This window comes from Bos indicus x Bos taurus, chromosome X (assembly GCF_003369695.1).
Source record: "Bos indicus x Bos taurus breed Angus x Brahman F1 hybrid chromosome X, Bos_hybrid_MaternalHap_v2.0, whole genome shotgun sequence".
Lineage (NCBI taxonomy): Eukaryota > Metazoa > Chordata > Mammalia > Artiodactyla > Bovidae > Bos > Bos indicus x Bos taurus.
The window spans coordinates 50,719,529-50,738,629 of NC_040105.1; the positions used below are offsets into that span (position 1 = coordinate 50,719,529).

Genomic DNA, 19,101 nt, shown 5'->3' on the forward strand with positions numbered 1-19,101 from the left:
TACGTGGAGAGTGCTTATAAGGCACAGTCTAATTGCTTTGCCTACATGTATATGAGGAGTAAGTGAATGGATCTTTTGGAATGGGCTGAGTGTGAGAATATTTGTGTTGCATGAGCATGATGGGAGCATGATGACCCAGCCTGTGGACATCCGTCAACCTCTTTCTCTAGACATCCTAGTGCTTGTTAGATGAGCCAATGAACAAAATTACCATTGTAGAAGGGATGGATGGTACTCAGGGGTTTGACATGGATTTACCTTCTCATAGTTTGACTTGGCTACCAACACTGTTGAGTGCCCAATTTCTCAACAGTAGAAACCCCAATATGTCACCATTTCCTAGGAGACCAACAAGTCCTTGGATAACAGAGGGATTACAATGGACCTTTTCCATCAGGGACTGGGCATCAATTTGTCTTTATGGAAATAACCACATATTCTGGAATGGATTTGCCTCCCCTGGTGCTTTTACCAGAACCATCATCCTTGGATTTTCTAATTACTTTATACACTTTGTACATCTTTGAATTATCCTATACAATATTTCTTCTGGTCATGAAACACATTTCACAGTGAAAGAGGTAAGATAAATGGTCTAACAACAAGGGCTTTACCTGTTCTTATCACATACACCATCACCCATAAGCAACTGCCTTTGCAGAAGAGTGGGATGGCCTACGAAACATTTCAATCTAGTGACAGGAAACAACATTTTGTGAAGTCTGAAGGCCATTCTGCAGAATTCAGCATATTCTGTGAATCAATAACCAATATATGATGCTCTTTCTCCCATAAACAGAATACATAGGTCTAGAAACTAAAGAATGGAAGAGGGAATGACACTTCTCATCACTTCACTTAGTTAAACAATTTCGATTCACAGGAAGTTGAGACTTCTACCTGGCCATTTGGAGTTCCTCAAGGCACCCCACTCCAGTACTCTTGCCTGGAGGATCCCACGGACGGAGGAGCCTGGTGGGTGGCAGTCCATGGGGTCGCACAGAGTCAGACACGACTGAGCGACTTCACTTTCACTTTTCACTTTCATGCACTGGAGAAGGAAATGGCAACCCACTCCAGTGTTCTTGCCTGGAGAATCCCAGGGACGGGGGAGCCTGGTGGGCTGCCATCTATGGGGTCGCACAGAGTCGGACATGACTGAAGTGACTTAGCAGCATGACATTGAACCAATAGGCAAGAAAGGAGTGGGGGAGGGGGTCAGTTCACTATGTGACTGAGATGAGTGATCCCAACTACCATGGGGAAATAGGGAGTCTGTCTGCCTCACAGTTGGGTAGGGAAGAGCATATCTAGAACCCAGGAGATTCACTGCATGACCCTAGCACTACCATGTCCAGTGGCAAAAGGTAAATGCAGATTATTGCAAGCCAATACAGGACTTCCAAGAGCTCAGATTTCACACAGTCATTGTGGAGGCAACCTCTAGGGTCTCATACAAGTTAATTCTACAAAGCATGCTCAGGATTGCTGGACCCACTGGAGAGGGCTTAATGTACCTTATATATGAGTCCCAGGAAATTCCTTTGGCACCTTCATCCACATCATACTCAGTGATAATCCAAAGATTATCCAAATGATACAATAGCCATACACACACAGGACATGGTAGTTCAACGTACAACCTAGTTCAAAGCCTGCAACATATCTAGAATAGGTTGCAAGGTAGGTAGACAAAAGGGTATCACCCAAAATTCGTGGACTTGAGGCTGGAGATAGTAGGTGAAAAGGTTTGGGTTGATCTGTGTTTGGAAAATGGGTGAATGGCAATTATACATGAATTAATAGAATTATGTTGGACTAAGGCATTTTTGAAAGTGTAAGTTTGGAGAAATAAAAATGTTGTCCCCCTCACTTTGTTTTCACAAATGGTTTGTCTCTAGTAGTTATTTCTTGTTCTTTTCCTCCCTCCTTTCTTTCCTTTCCCTCTCTCCCACTCCTCCCCCTCTCCCCCCGCCCCAACTCAGCACTCATTCTATCTTGTTTATTCAATTCAGGTGAAATGTTACGTAGGTCTTGTATTAATGCAGGGGGAAAGGGCAGATGGTGTTGTGGGTAATCAACCACAAGGGAGTGAAAATTGGTCCTTGTGGAGGACAAAAATTCCCCAAAATCTTTCATCATAGTTTGTGTCCCCCTAAAGCTCAACCTTACTTGAAGAATCTTACTCTTTAATATTTAATTTCTGTTATTGGGTTTTCTTGAGTTTCACAAGAGCAACAATGAGGAAGACACACAAAATATATGCAAAATCAGCACTATAAAACCATGGCAAATAGATGGCTATGATTGGAAGACTTCCTCAGTGTCTCAGAGTGTTGTCTGGGCTTTGAGAATTAAAAATAGCTTTTATTTAATTCTACAAAAGTTATTCAACTGATCTTTCAGTCAAGCACTGAAGAGCACTTATTGTAAGAATGTTGATGATACCTGAATGGATACCCAGCAGCTAGTTAAAAATTTTCTTTTATCATGCAATACTTGAAATTTAATTACACTAAAAATCATTTTTAAGAAATTAATTTAAAATTTCATGTTTTACTGCTGCTGAAAAATGTTTTGAATAGTATTTTAAAATATTGGTTATACTGCTATTATCACATAGCTATATAAATTGCTGATTTACATATGTAATTTGATACATTACAATGTAAGTGTTACATTTAAAGCTGATCAGCAAATAGTTATAAAGTTGCTTATAGTATCTTAAATTGTTAAACTTTAAATATTTTAGTCATTATAAACCCTATATTGAGTAAAAACCTTTTTCTATATAAAGTACAAATATACATTATACATTAAATAGGTGCACAGAATATTTGTGTTATTCAAATTTTATGGGGGGTAGCAATTGGGACAAAAATGTCTAAAAAAGCTTGGGGGTGATAATAAAAAAATAGATGGAGAAATTGCTTTTGGAGCTCTTCCCACTCCTAGGCAAACGGGAGATATTAATACATGATATATTCTAGAATTATTTGGAATTTAATGATAATACTGTGGGAGTTCATTTATTACAGTAGTGGCCTCCAAGCTAATAAAGGTGACAAAAACATGAGCCATAGTCTGTCCCCATTTCCCCTAGCACTCCCTCTTTTCAGTTCTGGCCATTCCCCATTTGCCTTGAACCAGATTTGATCTCTTCCTCCCTACCTCACATGCCTTCCATCCTTAAACCTGAGGTAGTGAGAAAAAACCCATCCTTTTCCAAAGTCTAAGCCTTGTAGGAAAGAAGAGGTGGGGAGCCCTGCAAACCCAGTGGTCTGTAGAGGGAAGGTAAGTGGGAAGGTCAGAGTTCTTCATGACTATGATTCACTCTTATCTCTTATCAAGCACTTTAAACTTTTTATTAGAATCACAGTCTCCAAGTCCTTTGCCACCCCTCACCATCACCCCCTCACATTACCCCCCATTTTCAGATGGACATGACCTGGGAATCTGAGGGTGCCCTGGACATGGTACCCACTCGCTATAGAATCCTTCCTAGGTCTAAGCTGCTTCTGACCTTGCCTACTTCTCCCAGGTACTATCCAACCCCTGAGGCAACCATGGCCTATGGAATCAATGCTTCCAGTGAAGAACAGCTCAACACCTCCACAGCAAAAGCAGGTCTCGATTCATGACAACAGGCAAGGAACTTCCTTGCTCCTGGTGCAGCTTTTTCTTTTTTAGATCCTGTTCCCTAAGAAATAAGCCTTGTTTCTCTACTGCTTTTAGTCTTAAGAGGGGAAAGGCAGCTATTACTAGAGTTTCATTGTCTGTAAGACTCTGTCCCAGATTAGGGGTCTGGTATATTGTCACCCTGCTTATTTAACTTATATGCAGAGTACATCATGAGAAATGCTGGGCTGGAAGAAGCACAAGCTGGAATCAAGATTGCCAGGAGAAATATCCATAACCTCAGATATGCAGATGACACCACCCTTATGGCAGAAAGTGAAGAGGAACTAAACAGCCTCTTGATGAAAGTGAAAGAGGAGAGTGAAAAAGTTGGCTTAAAGCTCAACATTCAGAAAACGAAGATCATGGCCTCTGGTCCCATCACTTCATGGGAAATAGATGGGGAAATAGTGGAAATAGATGGGGAAATAGTGGAAACAGTGTCAAACTTTGTTTTTCTTGGCTCCAAAATCACTGCAGATGGTGACTGCAGCCATGAAATTAAAAGACGCTTACTCCTTGGAAGGAAAGTTATGACCAACCTAGATAGCATATTCAGAAGCAGAGACATTACTTTGCCAACAAAGATCTGTCTAGTCAAGGCTATGGTTTTTCCAGTGGTCATGTATGGATGTGAGAGTTGGACTGTGAAGAAAGCTGAGTGCCGAAGAATTGATACTTTTGAACTGTGGTGTTGGAGAAGACTCTTGAGAGTCCCTTGGACTGCAAGGAGATCCAACCAGTTCATCCTAAAGGAGATCAGTCCTGGGTGTTCATTGGAGGGACTGATGCTGCAGCTGAAACTCCAATACTTTGGCCACCTCATGTGAAGAGTTGACTCATTGGAAAAGACTCTGATTCTGGGAGGGGTTGGGGGCAGGAGGAAAAAGGGACGACAGAGGATGAGATGGCTGGATGGCATCACTGACTCAATGGACATGAGTTTGAGTAAACTCCAGGAGTTGGTGATTGACAGGGAGGCCTGGCATGCTGCAAGTCATGGGGTCGCAGAGTCGGACACGACTGAGTATCTGAACTGAACTGAACTGAATGTGGGGATTAGACGCTGAGAGCTTCCTGGAAAGGAAGGTCCAGGGAAATACTCTCCAAAACAGGGCAAAGGTGGATCTCTGCCTGAGGGTCCCATGCCTTAGTGGGTAGTAGAGCTGGGAGGACACCTTCAACTACACAAGGGGACTCTGGCATTTGGCTCACAGTGTTCCTCTCTACCCTAACTTCTGCCTCCATTCTGGGTGATTACATTGTCCAAATGGATAACCCAACCAGGCCACTGACCCCTCCTCATCTCTAGGAACCATCATCTTCTTCCCTTTTAACCAGCTATTCCATGGATCTTCCCACTGCCCAGAGTTCTTTCTGCTGTCTTCTTAATCATTCTACTGTCTGACCATCGAACTAGTCCCTCAGTTCATCCTTCTGGTTCTCTAAACATTCCCTCCCAGACAGCTATAACACTGCACATAGCAGGCACTTACTATATTCACTTACCTTTCTGTCTTGTTCATAGACTTCAGAGACTCCTGTCCACAAACCCCTGCACTGTTTCCCAATCTGTCACTCAAACTCTATCTTCCTCACCAAGAATGCTTGGGTTCCCTGGTCCATCTCTTTCTCCATTCTGTGAACCTACATTGTGGACATGGTAACAAAGATGCAGACTCATACACTTGCTGCCCTTGGTCTTGTCCTTATTCCACCACTGAATAACAGAACCAAATACTTGGAATAAACTAACACTCATCTTCATTCCTACAAGATTACTGAGCACTTTGCCATGGGGAAGGGGGTCTACCATAAATCATAGGCTCCCTGCTCTACTGGGGCCTCCCCACTGTCTGGAATCCTACAGTCTCCTCTCCAAGTCCTTTCTGTACAGTCCCTTCCCACAGGTCCTCCCCTTCCACCTCCTCAGGGACTAGGCTCCATGAGTCAGCCTTCAACATCTCCCTGTCTTTTGGCTCCTGCCTGCTCAAATCTCTCTTTTCCCAAGAAATTCATTATTCTTGTACTTCTCTTTAGCTACCTACCTCTCTCTCCTTCTTGTCTAACCCAAGTTTCTCAAAAGGAGAGTCAATACTTGATGCCCAATCGCCTCTATTTTTCTGGACCAGATTTGCCCATATCAGAGCTTCTTCTAAGTATGCCCTCTGTGCCTACAATCCCTATGACTCCCACACCACTGCAACCCTGCCTGCTCTATAGGATAGAGATGGGGCCCAACCTATCCCAGGAAACATGCTAATCTTGCTCCACTGAATTCAGCAATGTCACCTCAAGCTAAGCACAGATTGAGGTGGAAACTTTCCCAGTTCATTTTAAAATATGATACAAAACGTGACAGCCCACCAAAAAAGGCAATAAACTCAGAAATGGCAAATAGATTTAATGTAGAGTGTCAACTTCAATTGATTGATAGTGGCTGCCTAGAGCGCTGTGTTGAATAGGTTTCTGAGGATGCACCCTGGCTCGAAGAGAAAGACTGCTGGGATTAGGAATATCTGAAAACACAAGTAAAAGAAAATAAAAAAGTCAATTATATCCACCAATAGGAAGGAATAAAATGCCAAAAGTAGTGTCTTCTCACACTCTCCATGTGATCCTCCAACCCTGGCCTTCCTATAACCACCCAGCTCTTTATCCCACCCCCATGAGCCCTGGCTTCCCCAAAAAATAAGTAGATACCTGAAATCTCACTTGTAGGAGAAACCACAGGCACCAGAACTGCCACTGGCACTGGCACCAGCTCCACCAAGGCCTGCGAAGAGCCCAAACGTGAGAGTGGCTGTCAGGCTGGTGCTGGCACCAAAGTTGCCACCAGCACTGGCACCAGCACTGGCACCACCACTCTCCTGGGCTTTGGCTTTAGCTTCAGCTCCTGCCTGGATACGGGCTTTGGCCCAGGGTCCAATATCAGCTTCATCCCAGTTGCAGGGCCCAGCAGCATTCTCAGAGCCGAGCCCAATGCCCATCTGAGCTCTAATCTCAGCCCTTGCCTTGGCTTCAGCTGCAGCCTCAGCTGCAGCCTTCATATCTGCTTCCATTGCCTCTCGGTACTGAGCTGCCCATTCCTTAGGGTCCTTCTTTTGTACCTACAACAGGAAGAACAACCATCTGAAGGATCTAAATCTGAGCACCAAGTGCCTGCTCTATGCAAATTATGATACCATGCTGCTACTGCTGCCGCTGCTGCTAAGTCGCTTCAGTCGTGTCCGACTCTGTGCGACCCCATAGACGGGAGCCCACCAGGCTCATACCTAATATTTCAGCTCTGCTTTGAAACTTACTATCTCTGTGACCTTGGACATGACACCTAACAACCTCTGAGCCTGAGTATTCTCACTTGCAGTAAGGCAATGACATGTCAGTTGTAAGTATTAAATGATTCAAATAAAGTGTTTGCACATTAATACAGGCTTCAGAATGTTCATGCATGAACCACAGACTGCTCTGCACACAGCCTACCCCAGACAGTGGCACCCCATGCTCTTGGTATGCCAAGCTTGGGCAGTTCTCCAATTACCTTGCAGGCAAACTTGAGGACTTTCATTTTGCTGGTTTCATAATAAGAGCGCAGGCCCCAGAAGAACTCATATTCAGGGGGATTGCTATTAGGGACTCTGACATAGTCCAGGTACCTTGAAAAGAGAGGGTCAAAGCCTTTATGTCTATAAGACCACTAATGGCCCATTCATGCATTTAGGTGGCAAACTCCCCCACTGACTACTGCAGCTTTTCTTCCAATCTTCAGCCCTACCTCACTGACCCTACCCAGCAGCCATGTGGAGGTACAAGGGGCCTGTATAGAGTATTTCTTCATAGGAAGGCCACAAGTTTTGTGCCCCTGTCACAATAACCCAGATTCCTATTGGGTGTATTGCAAATAGAGAAGCCAGTTCTTTAGGCCCCCTGCTCTGAACACACCCCACCAATGGGCTCATCCGTGGCCTGGCTGAACCCTGGTACAGTCCATCCTAGGAAATGACTGTATGGGACAAAACAGTCAACCAAGAGCAGCGGATTCAATGCATACTCTCGAACATTTGTGTGTGAGCATACAGGTATGTGGGCTGGTACAGCTGCGTGAGTGCACACATGTTCTCCAAGGACCAAGAACAGGGTGGGACCTGGCCAGAAAAGTCAGGAGGACTGGGCTTCAGATCCAAATGGGTCCTTTACCAGCCAGGGCCATGTTCAGACTTCTACTCTCTGAGCCCCAGGCTCCTCAACTGATACTGGGGTTGGGATGATGGCAGCTATTCTGCAGAGTAGCTATGAAAATGAAATGAGATGTTCAAGTCAAGACTCCAGGACAGTACATTGCTGCCTAAAGCTACCATTCTATGGCATTTCTTTATGGAAATTAATTTCTATGAATCCCCAGCTAGCATAGTAAAAAGAATCAAGGTATTGAAGTCAGGATTTAAATACAACTCTTCTATCTGCTGCCTGTATAACCCTGAGCAAATTACTTCACCTCTGTCAGTTTCAGTTTCCTCACACATACAATACTGGTGATGACAATCCTTCCGCTGAAGAACTGCTCCAAAGGCATATATGAGAGCACAAGTAGGTCGGTAAACGTGTACTCATGTTCTCTGCCACTACCTCAGGAATAAGCTACCACTTGCATATGCACTTATATAACATGCACAGGCACATGCACATGCACCACAGCTTTATCACTCATTTCGAAGACAGGCAAAATGCATGGAACACAGCAACACCATACAGACTTACTTCTGCTTCACAAACTCATCGGTAATGAGCTTCTTCACATCTCCAAAAAGCGAATGATGTATCCTTACAGTAGAGAATGATAAAATAAATAAATACATACATAACTATATACACAGATAAATATAACTGGGGCTACAGCACTTCCCAGATAGGACAGAGACATTTCCCACATGGAAAAGAAGCTTCCAGCATAAGATGGAAATTCCATAGAAACCCAAGAGTCAGTGACATAGAGCAGAGTTCAGGACCATTTCCCCATCCACCTAGGTCAGAACCCTGGACCCAATCCAGCACCCCCGCCCACCCCACCAGACCACCAGGCTGATGCAATCCTGGGACCATCCTCTCTTGCCAAAGGACAACACGGACAGCAAGTGCTGACAGAGTCCAATCATACCCAGGGCGCAGCCCCAACTTGCGTAGCACCTCCCAGATGACAGCTGCAAGGGGAGGAAAAAGGAAACAGGGATAGAAAATGAACATGTGCAATTCTGACCATGACCCCCCCATCCAGCTGCCAACCCAGCCACTCACCCTCACTGGATCGATTTCCATTCATGAAGATGATGCTAAGAAGCACCATGAGGAGACCGAGCTTTGGTGAGTCCTTGGTCCTAGGAGAATAATGGGACAGAGAGAAGGTTTACATCCAGCAGCCATCTGCAAAAAAAAACTCACTAGCCAGCTCACTAGGCTAGCTTTTCCCAGATTCTTCAAATATGGGAGAATTCTGCCCAGTCTATACTTCAAGCTCTATGTATCCTGGGTAAGGCACTTAAGATTTTGAGCCTAGTCTCCTATTCATAAAATGGGAAAAACACATCCTTCTCTTCCTGTGTTGCTGAGAGAATAGAAGAATGGTATGATCTGAGCACCCAGTCAACTCTGAGTCCCTTCTTACTCCCCTAGACCCATCAGTTTCAAGAAAATTCTAGGCATAGCCCCACTGATGCCCCTGCCCATCGAGCACCATGATCCACTCATACCAGGAAGCCCTCCTGTGAGAACTATTCTACCAAGGCCAATATGAAGAGACAAGTTATGACAAGTCTGCTTTCTTGGAAAGCTTCTGGAAAACCAGAAAATCTTACAGTAAGAGTGCTTCTACCCGAGGCTTCTACACGCTACAATCATAATCAGGTACCACTCCTGTGTGCAGGGCTCCAACTATGTGTGGATGATAGAAAAGGGGTCTGGGGTTCTGTCCTTCCTATTTCTTAAGGGGGTATAGGGAGAAGATAGGGATGAACTAGTACCATGAACGAAAGCAGATGCCTCCCTCCCATCCCAGCCCTATCCCAGCTTACGTTCCCAGTATGCCTGCATCAGTGGGCTCTAAGGTGCTGAGAAGAATGTACAAGTGATCATTCTTATCAATCTCCTTTAATTGGATCCCAAAAACCTGTGGATGGGCAGAACAGTTTGTGAGACCACAGAATTCAGCTTCCTTGGCATCCCATAGCTCCCCATGTACTCAGGAGTCTGTGTGTGTGTGTATGCTTGTATGTGTGTGTGTATGTGTGTGTGCATGTGAAATCAGTGAGATAATGCACATAAAGCACTTAGCTGAGTGGCCAGCACACAGCAAACAGACAACAAATGCATTACTGTTATTGTCATCTTTGTGATCAGTGGAATCCAGGGAGCCAGAGAGTGGGTAAAGAAATTGAGAAGTGAGTATCTGAAGTACATTACAGGACTGTCCAGCAGTGGACAGAGCCAAGACTAAGCTGGGTAGCTTGGGTTCTAGCTGTGCTTTTACCATGGACTTGCTGTGTGACCTCAAGCTAGTCTATGCCCCTTGCTAGGCCACTGTCTTCCCATCTGCACAGTGATGGGGCTGGATTAGTCTCTGTGGTGCCCCCCAGAAGAGACATGTACACCTTTGTTTGATTCAAGGTTTCCCCATTGCACCCATCCCCCAGGTCTGCCCCTTCACCTTCTCCAAGGAATAGCCTGCTCGTTCAATGATTTCAGGGTACACATCAGTGTATTCTTTGATGATGTCCTTCAGCATGTCTGCAAGGGGAGAGTGTTGCGAGCACCTGGGCTGAAGTGAAGCCAAGTGGCCCCCATACCCAAACTATACACCCTTTACCAACCCTGCTGTGGGTAGCACAAACAGGTTCTGAGCTAGTGAACAGAGATGCTACTACTGCCAAATTAGAACTTTGAGAGGGCATAAGTGGAAGCAAGAGAGCAAGAAATGCCCTCAGCATGTGGGGGACAGGGCAATGGAGGGCAGAGCTGGAGGAAGGAAGGGGTTAGTAGGACTCTACCTGAGCGTTTGATGGGAATCTTTGTCTGGTCTTTAACCAACAGGTACTTCACCAAATCGTTTGCCTGGGAGAAGTGGAAAAGATGGAAAGATCAAAATGTGTTTGCAAAAAACTTGACACAATGGCAGAGAAGAAGGCAGGCAAAGCAGAGAATAATGCAGAGTGGAGAGGACAGGGTTCTTACCCTCCCTTGCAAAAGGGCCACATCCCGGGGTGGTGGTGCTTCAGGCTCTTGGGATGACTGGAGCTTGGCAGCTCTGCGGCGAGCCTTGCCCCTACGGGCCTTGGGTGATCTCAGAGAAAGCAATGCTCTCCGGGCCCAAGCAGCCAACCGAGTCCTTGATGCCCTGCGGGCCCAAAATGCTATGGGGCCCCTTGAAGCCCTGCGGGCCATTGAAGCCATTAGGGCCTTTGAGATCCTTCGGCCACTTGTGGTTCCAGAAGCCTGACTCTGATCACTGCTGCCATCCTCTTCCCCATTCAGATGCTTCACCTGCATCAAGAGAGCAAACACAACATTGCCAGATGAAACAGATGGTCCTTTTTCCTTCATCTTCTCTCTTCCAGAAGTCCCCTCTAATCCCACCCTTGTAGTAACAGCCCGACTCACTAGATATTGGCCATGTTGAGTCTTGGATTCATCTTTCACTGGTTTCCAAGTAGGAGTTTCATCTTCCCACCAAGACAGGAGCAACCCAAGTGTAAAGCCTGAGGCTTCTCCTCTTCCTGTGTCCACCACTGATTCTGTTTATATCACCCTGGACAAGTCACTCCACCTCTCTGGGACTCAACTTCCTTCTCTACAAAACTAGATCACTTTCAGGATTTAATGAGATAACCTGTGTGAATATGCCTAGCTCAAGCCCTTGACATATGGTAAGCTACTACGTAAACATAAACTGCATTTTGTTTAGATTTCAGCTATGTGTATTCCTATCTCATGTCCAGTCTATGAGCTTTCTGAAGACAGGAATTATAACAAATTCCTCTTTGTGTCCCCCCACAGCTATTATGAGGAGAGGGAACCAACCTTCTAAAGGTTTACAGAACCAGGAACCAACTAAGAGAAGTAGAAAAGCAAAGATCTTACCTTTCGGGCTTTCTTGGCCTTGATCTTGGGCCGGGTATCCTGATTCTCCTGAGCCTGACCAGCTGCACCCTCAGGCTCAGGTTCATCTGCCAGAGCCTGAGAGGCAGTAGACTCAGTCTCCAGGGTCTTTGTATTGACCTTTGTATCAGCCACAGAGCTAACCTTTTTGGTCTCAGTAGCAGGCACTGTCACAGCCTGAGGGTCAGTATGCTGCATGTTGGTGTCAGCTGCCAGACTCTTCTTTTTGGCTGCTAGAAACTGGGTATCGGTCAGCTTAGTGGTAGGTGAAGCCTGAGTGGCAGATACCTCCTGAGCCTCAGTGGCCTTTGAGACGCCTGCAGCATTTGAGATCTTCGTGGCCTTTGAGACCTCTGGTGTCTTTGAGCCCTTCGGTGTTTCTGAGGCCTCTAAGTTCTGGGTCACTGTCAGTACGGTCTGCATCTTCAAGCCAGGGTCCTCTTCTGAAGCTTCAGCCTGCAAGATGAAGCAGGGAAGCTCACAAACTTTCTCCCCACCCCTAGTTAAGCAAATGGCTCCAAAATTCCAGGGCCTCACTTCTCTTACCTATACTAATTCCTATTTGCGGTGTGCTCTGACCACCTCTGCCCAACAAGGCCTCTCCTGAGCAGAAAAGGGGCGGGCCCACTCTCCCTCTAGCGTTGCTTCCTCCCTCCTTCCTTCCCTCCTCCTTCCCTCTACTTGGGGGAGGGGGGCAGCACCCAAGCAAGGAGGTAGGTGGAGAAGGATTAGGATGGGAGGGGAGGTGCCAAGGGATTGGGGGCAGCAACAAGAGCTGGAGAGCAAAAGCAGCTAGGGAGAGGGCAGAAGGGCTTACCTGGAAGCGGGTTGGACCCGTACCACTCTCGCTTGTGTCAGACATGTCTCAAGTCGGCCTGGCAAGAGCTGAGCCTGAAGGGGAGAAAGCCTGGGTCAAGAGGCAAACCCACTGAACGTCTTCTCTCCCGCTCTGCCTGGAGGCTGATCCCCATCCAATCCCAAACCCTCCCACGCCCCCCACCCCCACCCAAAGACTTCGTTCTCAAATTCAGTATTCCAGAACGTCTAGGTCTCAATTCTCTGCAGCCGCACCCTCCCCTTCTCCAGGAAGATGTGCCAGCGCGGCAGCCCTGAGGACCCCGCCCCCTTCCCTAGTGCACCCCCCTCCCCAGCCGCAAGTCGACAATGCGCATGCGCATCCGTTGCAGGGCCCATCTCAGCCCCACCCGCTTTCCCAGCAGAAGCCCTTTCTTTGATGTCCACCCTGCACATGCGCACTCTGCAGCTGGTGTCTCTCCAAGCTGGCCCTTCTCTACACGCCCCTTTCTAGCGATCCATAGTGCGCATGCGTAATAGTCGAGGACTCAGTCCAACACCTTTTTTCCAACACGCCCCTCTCCAAGTTCATAGTATCATTCGGTCCCGCCCCCTCCCCAACAAACCTCACTCTCAAATTGTCGCAGTGTCCGTTAGTCCTGACTCCTCCCCTACTGAATACACCCCAAGTCCAGAACACCGCCTGGTCCCGCCCTTTTTCATAATATGCCCCCCCTCCAAACAGTGCCCAAGTGCATCTTGGTTCTTCCCCGTCTCTAATACACCCCCTCCTCAAATCAGTACTGAGCTAGTGATTCCATCTTTAGGCCCAGCCAAACAGGGTCCGGTCCCCTCCCTTCCTGACTGGATGGATCCGGTATGATCCGGTCCTTTAGAGTAGGATTTCTGCATATCCCAGAGGGTGGGGCAGATCCCTCCCGGGCTCAGATCCAGGGCTGCTCACCTCGTCCTTCTACAATTCCCGAGTGCGTCCACTCCCTCTGAGCCCCTCATAAACTCAGAGACTTCCCTCTCCGCTCCAGGCCGGAAGTGGCCCCGCCCCTTTCCGCCTCCCTAGGGGGGCCTCCGTCTGCCCTTCCCCCGCTCCCTACTCCTCATTCCTTATCCCCCACTTCGTACCAGTCCGTATTCCCTCTGCCTTGATCCCCGCTCCCTAGTTCTCCATTGACTTTCCTATTTACCCCACAGGATTCCTTATTTCCATTCCTCACACCATCCTCCTTCATGTTACTACTGCACTCCCTCCCCTAGTATTCCTTAACCATTCTCTACACTCCCCTATTTTCTTTTCTGAATTTCCAGTTCCCCTCAGCATTCCCCTTCCCCCTCATATTCCCCATTCACCATTCAACACGCCCAGTTCCCAGTTTTTCTCCCCTCCCTTCCTCAACTACTCTCTGCTCTCCAGTCCATAAACCTACTACTCTCTTGGTCGTCTTCGTTGCCTAAATCCCACTCCAAGTAACCTCTCCCCTAGCTGCAGTGGTGCAGTAAAAATTGCCCACCTGCCTGGCTCTATGTTCGAGAGGACTGGAACTACTGTCTGGAAAACCTCAATCTCAACGTCCCTCACCTTGTCCTCCAGCGAGTCCGGAATTTGTCTTCCGTCTCTTAGTCCCTCTGGAAGTCAGCGTCCTGGACTAGAGCTGCAGACAGCCCAGCCCAGCCCCTTTCCGCAGCCCCCTGCCACCCCCCTTCTCCTTCCTCGGGGGTGGGGCAATGGGGCCCAGCTCAGGGCTGTCTGACGCCAAAGCCCGTGTTTATGCCACTGTACCAGGCTCGGTCTGAAGCCATTCCAAACCAAAACCACCGCCTCAAAGCGATTCATTCATTGAATATATTTATTTTTATATCTTTATTTTTGTTTATTGCAAAAGTAATGTAGTTGTGAAATTTCAAATAATACAGAAATTTGTAACATACTTAGCTCATGCCCCAGAAATAGCCACTATTAATATTTTGATATACATTCTTCCAGATTTGTTTCTATTCATATACTGATTATTTGAGTTTTCTCCCCACAAATGGTACACTGTATCTGTTACTCTGTGACCTGGGTTTTTTTCCCAGTTGTATATTCTTTAGAATTGAGCTGTTTACAGCTTTCCATAGTGTACGTTTTTCTTAACTGCTCCATAATCTTTTTTTTTTTAATATAAATTTATTTATTTTAGTTGGAGGTTAATTACTTTACAATATTGTATTGGTTTTGCCATACATCAACATGAATCCGCCACATGTATACACGTGTTCCCCATCCTGAACACCCCTCCCACCTCCCTCCCAGTACCATCCCTCTGGGTCGTCTCAGTGCACTAGCCCCTAATTTTTTCTGTATAAATGTCCCATAATGTATTTAACCAGTCCAGGGGTACATAGACATTTAGATTGTTTCCATTTTTTATTTACTGTTACAAGCAGAGCTGACTCCATTTTGATACACGAACTTGTCAGCTTACTCTAAAAAGATACACAGAATAACATTTCCACAAGCAATGTCTCTTGCACATTTGTGTGCTGCATATATTACAAATATCTTTCATGTTATTTATAATATTCTTAGCTGTACAAAAAGGTTTAATTATTATGTAGTGAAATGTATCAGGTTTTCCTTTATCGTGACTGATTCTGCTTCATGCTTACAGATGCTTTATAGACTTCTACTGTATAATAATCAGTTTTTTCCAGTTTTATGGCTCTATTATTTACATTTAAAAGTTTGATCACTCCAGCATTTGTATAAGGATTATTTTCAAAAAAAAAAAAATGCAGCTTCTTCCCTACACCATGTGCAGATTCATCCATCGTTCCCCCAAATGATTTGAAATGGTACTTCTACCACATAACAGATTCATATAAGTAATTGAATCTATTCAGGAGAACAGAATAAGATGTATAAAAAATGGAAAGACAACATTATTATTAATTACAGAGTATATGAATGCAAAGCTGGACAACCTGAGAGCATCAACTGATATTATTAGAAACCATAAAAATTTCAACATAGTGGTCAGTTATAGAATTAATATTCAATGCCTTTCCTACATCCAAAAATAATTTAAATGGTTATGCCTTCTGCTTTATGAAGTCACCCTTTCCTCATTTAAGCAAATGAAATGTGAATCCCTATGTTCTGTGAACAATTCAACATATGTATACACATATACACACTTTATAGATATTCACAGTGGGTTTCTATTCTCCTGGTTTTTTCTCTAAATTGTTGCTTCCTCCAAGTTTGTGACATCAGCTCACGACTTTTCTGTCTCCTAGGTTCTCTCCCCCAGCTACTGCTGCTGCTGCTAAGTCACTTCAGTCGTGTCTGACTCTGTGCAACCACATAGACGGCAGCCCACCAGGCTCTCCCGTCCCTGGGATTCTCCAGGCAAGAATACTGGAGTGGGTTGCCATTTCCCTCTCCAATGTATGAAAGTGAAAAGTGAAAGTGAGGTTGCTCAGTCATGTCTGACCCTCAGCGATCCCATGGACTGCAGCCTACCAGGCTCCTTCATCCATGGGGCTACAGGGCTTTATTTTGCACTAGACACAGCCCTTCCATTCTTCCAGTTCCAGTACTCTAAATCCCCATTCCTTTCAAATCACGGCAAGCCTTGAATGCCAAGGTAAGGACTTTGTTCTTGATCTTGAGAACACCAAGAGGTTATTGAAGGGTTCTAGGCTTGGATACAGCATAGATTTGTTTTAAAGAAAGAACACCATTCTAGTTGCCTAGCCCATTAGAAGTATGACTTAGATGTCTTCCTGGAAAAATGGAGAGTAGTCATCCAGCTAAGCAGTGACTGTGGTTAGGCCTAGAATGGTAGCAGGGGAGGTGGTGAGAAATGGCTGAATTCAGAAATATTAAATTAAAAATGACAAGACCTTATGAATAATTGGATGTAGGAAAAGAAGTGAGGAGGAGGGAAGTGTCAAAGGGAACTCTTGGGAATCTAATTTGAGAGATCAAATGTGTAGAAGGTAACCCCTTTCAGTAATACATGGAATACTAATGGAGGGGACCATTGATTTTGAGGTACTTGCGCAACAGCCAAATGGAAATGACCCACATGCAGGTGAATATACATATCTGAAGCTTATAAATGAGGTCTGGACTGAGGTTACAGATCTATAATATGAACAATTCTTTAATCCATGGGAAAGAGCAAGAGCACCTGGGAAGAATGAAAACCTTAAGAAGAGAAGGAGGCCAGGGAAGAGCCCTGGAGGCCAGCAGTGACCTCAGCATATGCAAAGGAAGAGGAGCCCAGGAGAGAGACAGATAAGTAATGACAAAGGAGATTGAAAAGCAGGAGAAAGTAATGTCACAAAAGCAAGGGAAGAGAATATTTCAAAGCGAGGGAGGGGTCAATAGCATTGAATGCTACCCAGAGGTCAAGAAAAGGCCTGAAAAAATGGTTAGGGATTGTAGCAGTCAGGTGGTGGTCTGGTCTCTGGTGACCTTGGAGGGGATAGGTTCAGTACAGACACTTGTGGCATAGATTTCTAATTATTTACCTCAATATACACTCCCGTCTCCTTCCCTAGTGATAGAACATCTGATTTTTACCTGGACACAGGATGTCTTCTGGAATAAAGGCTCTGAGGACAAAGGTCATCACCCTAAGGATAGTGGAGGAGTAAACTAAAAAGAATAGGGACCTCTAACAATTTCAAATTGCCAACATCTGCTGGATCATGGAAAAAGCAAGAGAGTTCCAGGAAAACATCTATTTCTGCTTTATTGACTATGCCAAAGCCTTTGACTGTGTGGATCACAATAAAGTGTGGAAAATTCTTCAAGAGATGGGAATACCAGACCACCTGACCTGCCTCTTGAGAAACCTATGTGCAGGTCAGGAAGCAACAGTTAGAACTGGACATGGAAAAACAGACTGGTTCCAAATAGCAAAAGGAGTATGTCAAGGCTGTATATTGTCACCCTGCTTATTTAACTTATATGCAGAGTACATCATGAGAAACACTGGGCTGGAAGAAGCACAAGCTGGAATCAAGATTACTGGGAGAAATATCCATAACCTCAGATATGCAGATGACACCACCCTTATGGCAGAAAATGAAGAGGAACTAAAAAGCCTCTTGATGAAAGTGAAAGAGGAGAGTGAAAAAGTTGGCTTAAAGCTCAACATTAAAAAAACTAAGATCATGTCCTCTGGTCCCATCACTTCATGTGAAATAGATGGGGAAACAGTAGAAATAGTGTCAGACTTTATTTTGGGGGACTCCAAAATCACTGCAGATGGTGCTTGCAGCCATGAAATTAAAAGATGCTTACTCCTTGGAAGGAAAGTTATGACCAACCTAGACAGAATATTCAAAAGCAGAGACATTACTTTGCCAACAAAGGTCCATCTAGTCAAGGCTATGGTTTTTCCAGTGGTCATGTATGGATGTAAAAGTTAGACTGTGAAGAAAGCTGAACACCGAAGAATTGATGCTTTTGAACTGTGGTGTTAGAGAAGACTCTTGAGAGTCCCTTGGACTGCAAGGAGATCCAACCAGTCCATCCTAAAGGAGATCAGTCCTGGGTGTTCATTGGAAGGAATGATGCTAAAGCTGAAACTCCAATACTTTGGCCACCTCATGCAAAGAGTTGACTCATTGGAAAAGACTCTGATGCTGGGAGGGATTGGGGGCAGGAGGAGAAGGGGATGACAGAGGATGAAATGGCTGGATGGCATCACTGACTCAATGGACGTGAGTCTGGGTGAACTCCAGGAGTTGGTGATGGACAGGGAGGCCTGGCGTGCTGCGATTCATGGGGTCGCAAAGAGTCAGACACGACTGAGCAACTGAACTGAACTAAACTGAACAATTTCATAGGGCCACCTCACCAGATTTGGACTGCCTAACTCTGAATTTCTTTTAGGTGAGATCAATATGTGTAGGCCTTATTGAATCCACTGTTTGGGAATCTATGCCATATGGAAGGTTTCTTTTTTAAATTTTTGATGTTATGTTTTTAATACAATTTTGAAAGGCTACTTTCCTTTTACACTTACTACAAAATGTTAACTATATTCCTTGTATTATACAATATACCCTTGTAGCTTATTTTTTTCCTAATAGCTTGCATGTCTTAATCCCCTTCCCTCTCCCCACTGATAACCACTAGTTTGTTCTCTATATGTGAGTCATACAGCAGTTCTATGATTGCAGTGAGTTGAAATGTGAATTGCAGGTGAAGTATTCCTGACAGTGTGTATAAACTACTTTTTAAAGAAATGTCTGACTCTGATTCTGAGCCTCTCCCAAAATATAGCCCTGACTAGTTTTTCAGCCTTTTTCTTGCTATTTTTCTGAGTGCTGCCTATATTCACTATCACCAAACATGTCCTGCCTTCTCTTATGTAGGAGCCTTTGTTCATACAATTTCTCCCCGTGGAATGCCCTCTGTTACATCTACCTTCTGTTATACCTCCATCATTTTAAATTTCACAGCAT

The 19,101-nt window shown here is 45.2% G+C and overlaps 1 protein-coding gene and 1 non-coding gene across 5 annotated transcripts; both read right to left on the reverse strand.

Annotated features, from left to right (window-relative positions):
• Positions 1-6,062: 6,062 nt before the first annotated feature.
• Positions 6,063-14,420, reverse strand: MAGED2 (MAGE family member D2). Of its 4 annotated transcripts, none has more exons than XM_027533771.1 (13): positions 14,213-14,420; positions 12,641-12,714; positions 11,806-12,279; positions 10,900-11,208; positions 10,716-10,779; positions 10,376-10,455; positions 9,744-9,838; positions 8,971-9,050; positions 8,834-8,876; positions 8,437-8,499; positions 7,220-7,334; positions 6,382-6,788; positions 6,063-6,197 (listed from the first exon to the last, which is right to left on the reverse strand). In XM_027533771.1, the coding sequence occupies exons 2-12, from the start codon at positions 12,683-12,685 to the stop codon at positions 6,390-6,392; spliced, it is 1,767 nt and encodes a 588-aa protein (XP_027389572.1). In that variant the 5' UTR covers positions 12,686-12,714; positions 14,213-14,420; the 3' UTR covers positions 6,063-6,197; positions 6,382-6,389. The 4 variants fall into 4 exon arrangements, with proteins under 4 accessions (XP_027389572.1, XP_027389575.1, XP_027389573.1 ...); XM_027533774.1 differs by having other exon boundaries at positions 14,145-14,256; XM_027533772.1 differs by lacking the exon at positions 14,213-14,420 and adding an exon at positions 13,583-13,685.
• Positions 7,496-7,623, reverse strand: LOC113888295. The gene has a single exon (XR_003509931.1). It is a non-coding gene; the product is annotated as a small nucleolar RNA SNORA11 (small nucleolar RNA).
• Positions 14,421-19,101: the final 4,681 nt, after the last annotated feature.

Excerpts from the sequence above, each read along its gene's own strand:
- MAGED2 (XM_027533771.1), bottom strand. The coding sequence starts at position 12,685 with ATGTCTGACACAAGCGAGAGTGGTACGGGTCCAACCCGCTTCCAG. Across the intron at positions 12,280-12,640 it reads CGGGTCCAACCCGCTTCCAG|GCTGAAGCTTCAGAAGAGGA; the intron begins GTAAGCCCTTCT and ends TTCATCTTGCAG. Across the intron at positions 8,500-8,833 it reads AAGTTGGGGCTGCGCCCTGG|GATACATCATTCGCTTTTTG; the intron begins GTATGATTGGAC and ends CTCTACTGTAAG.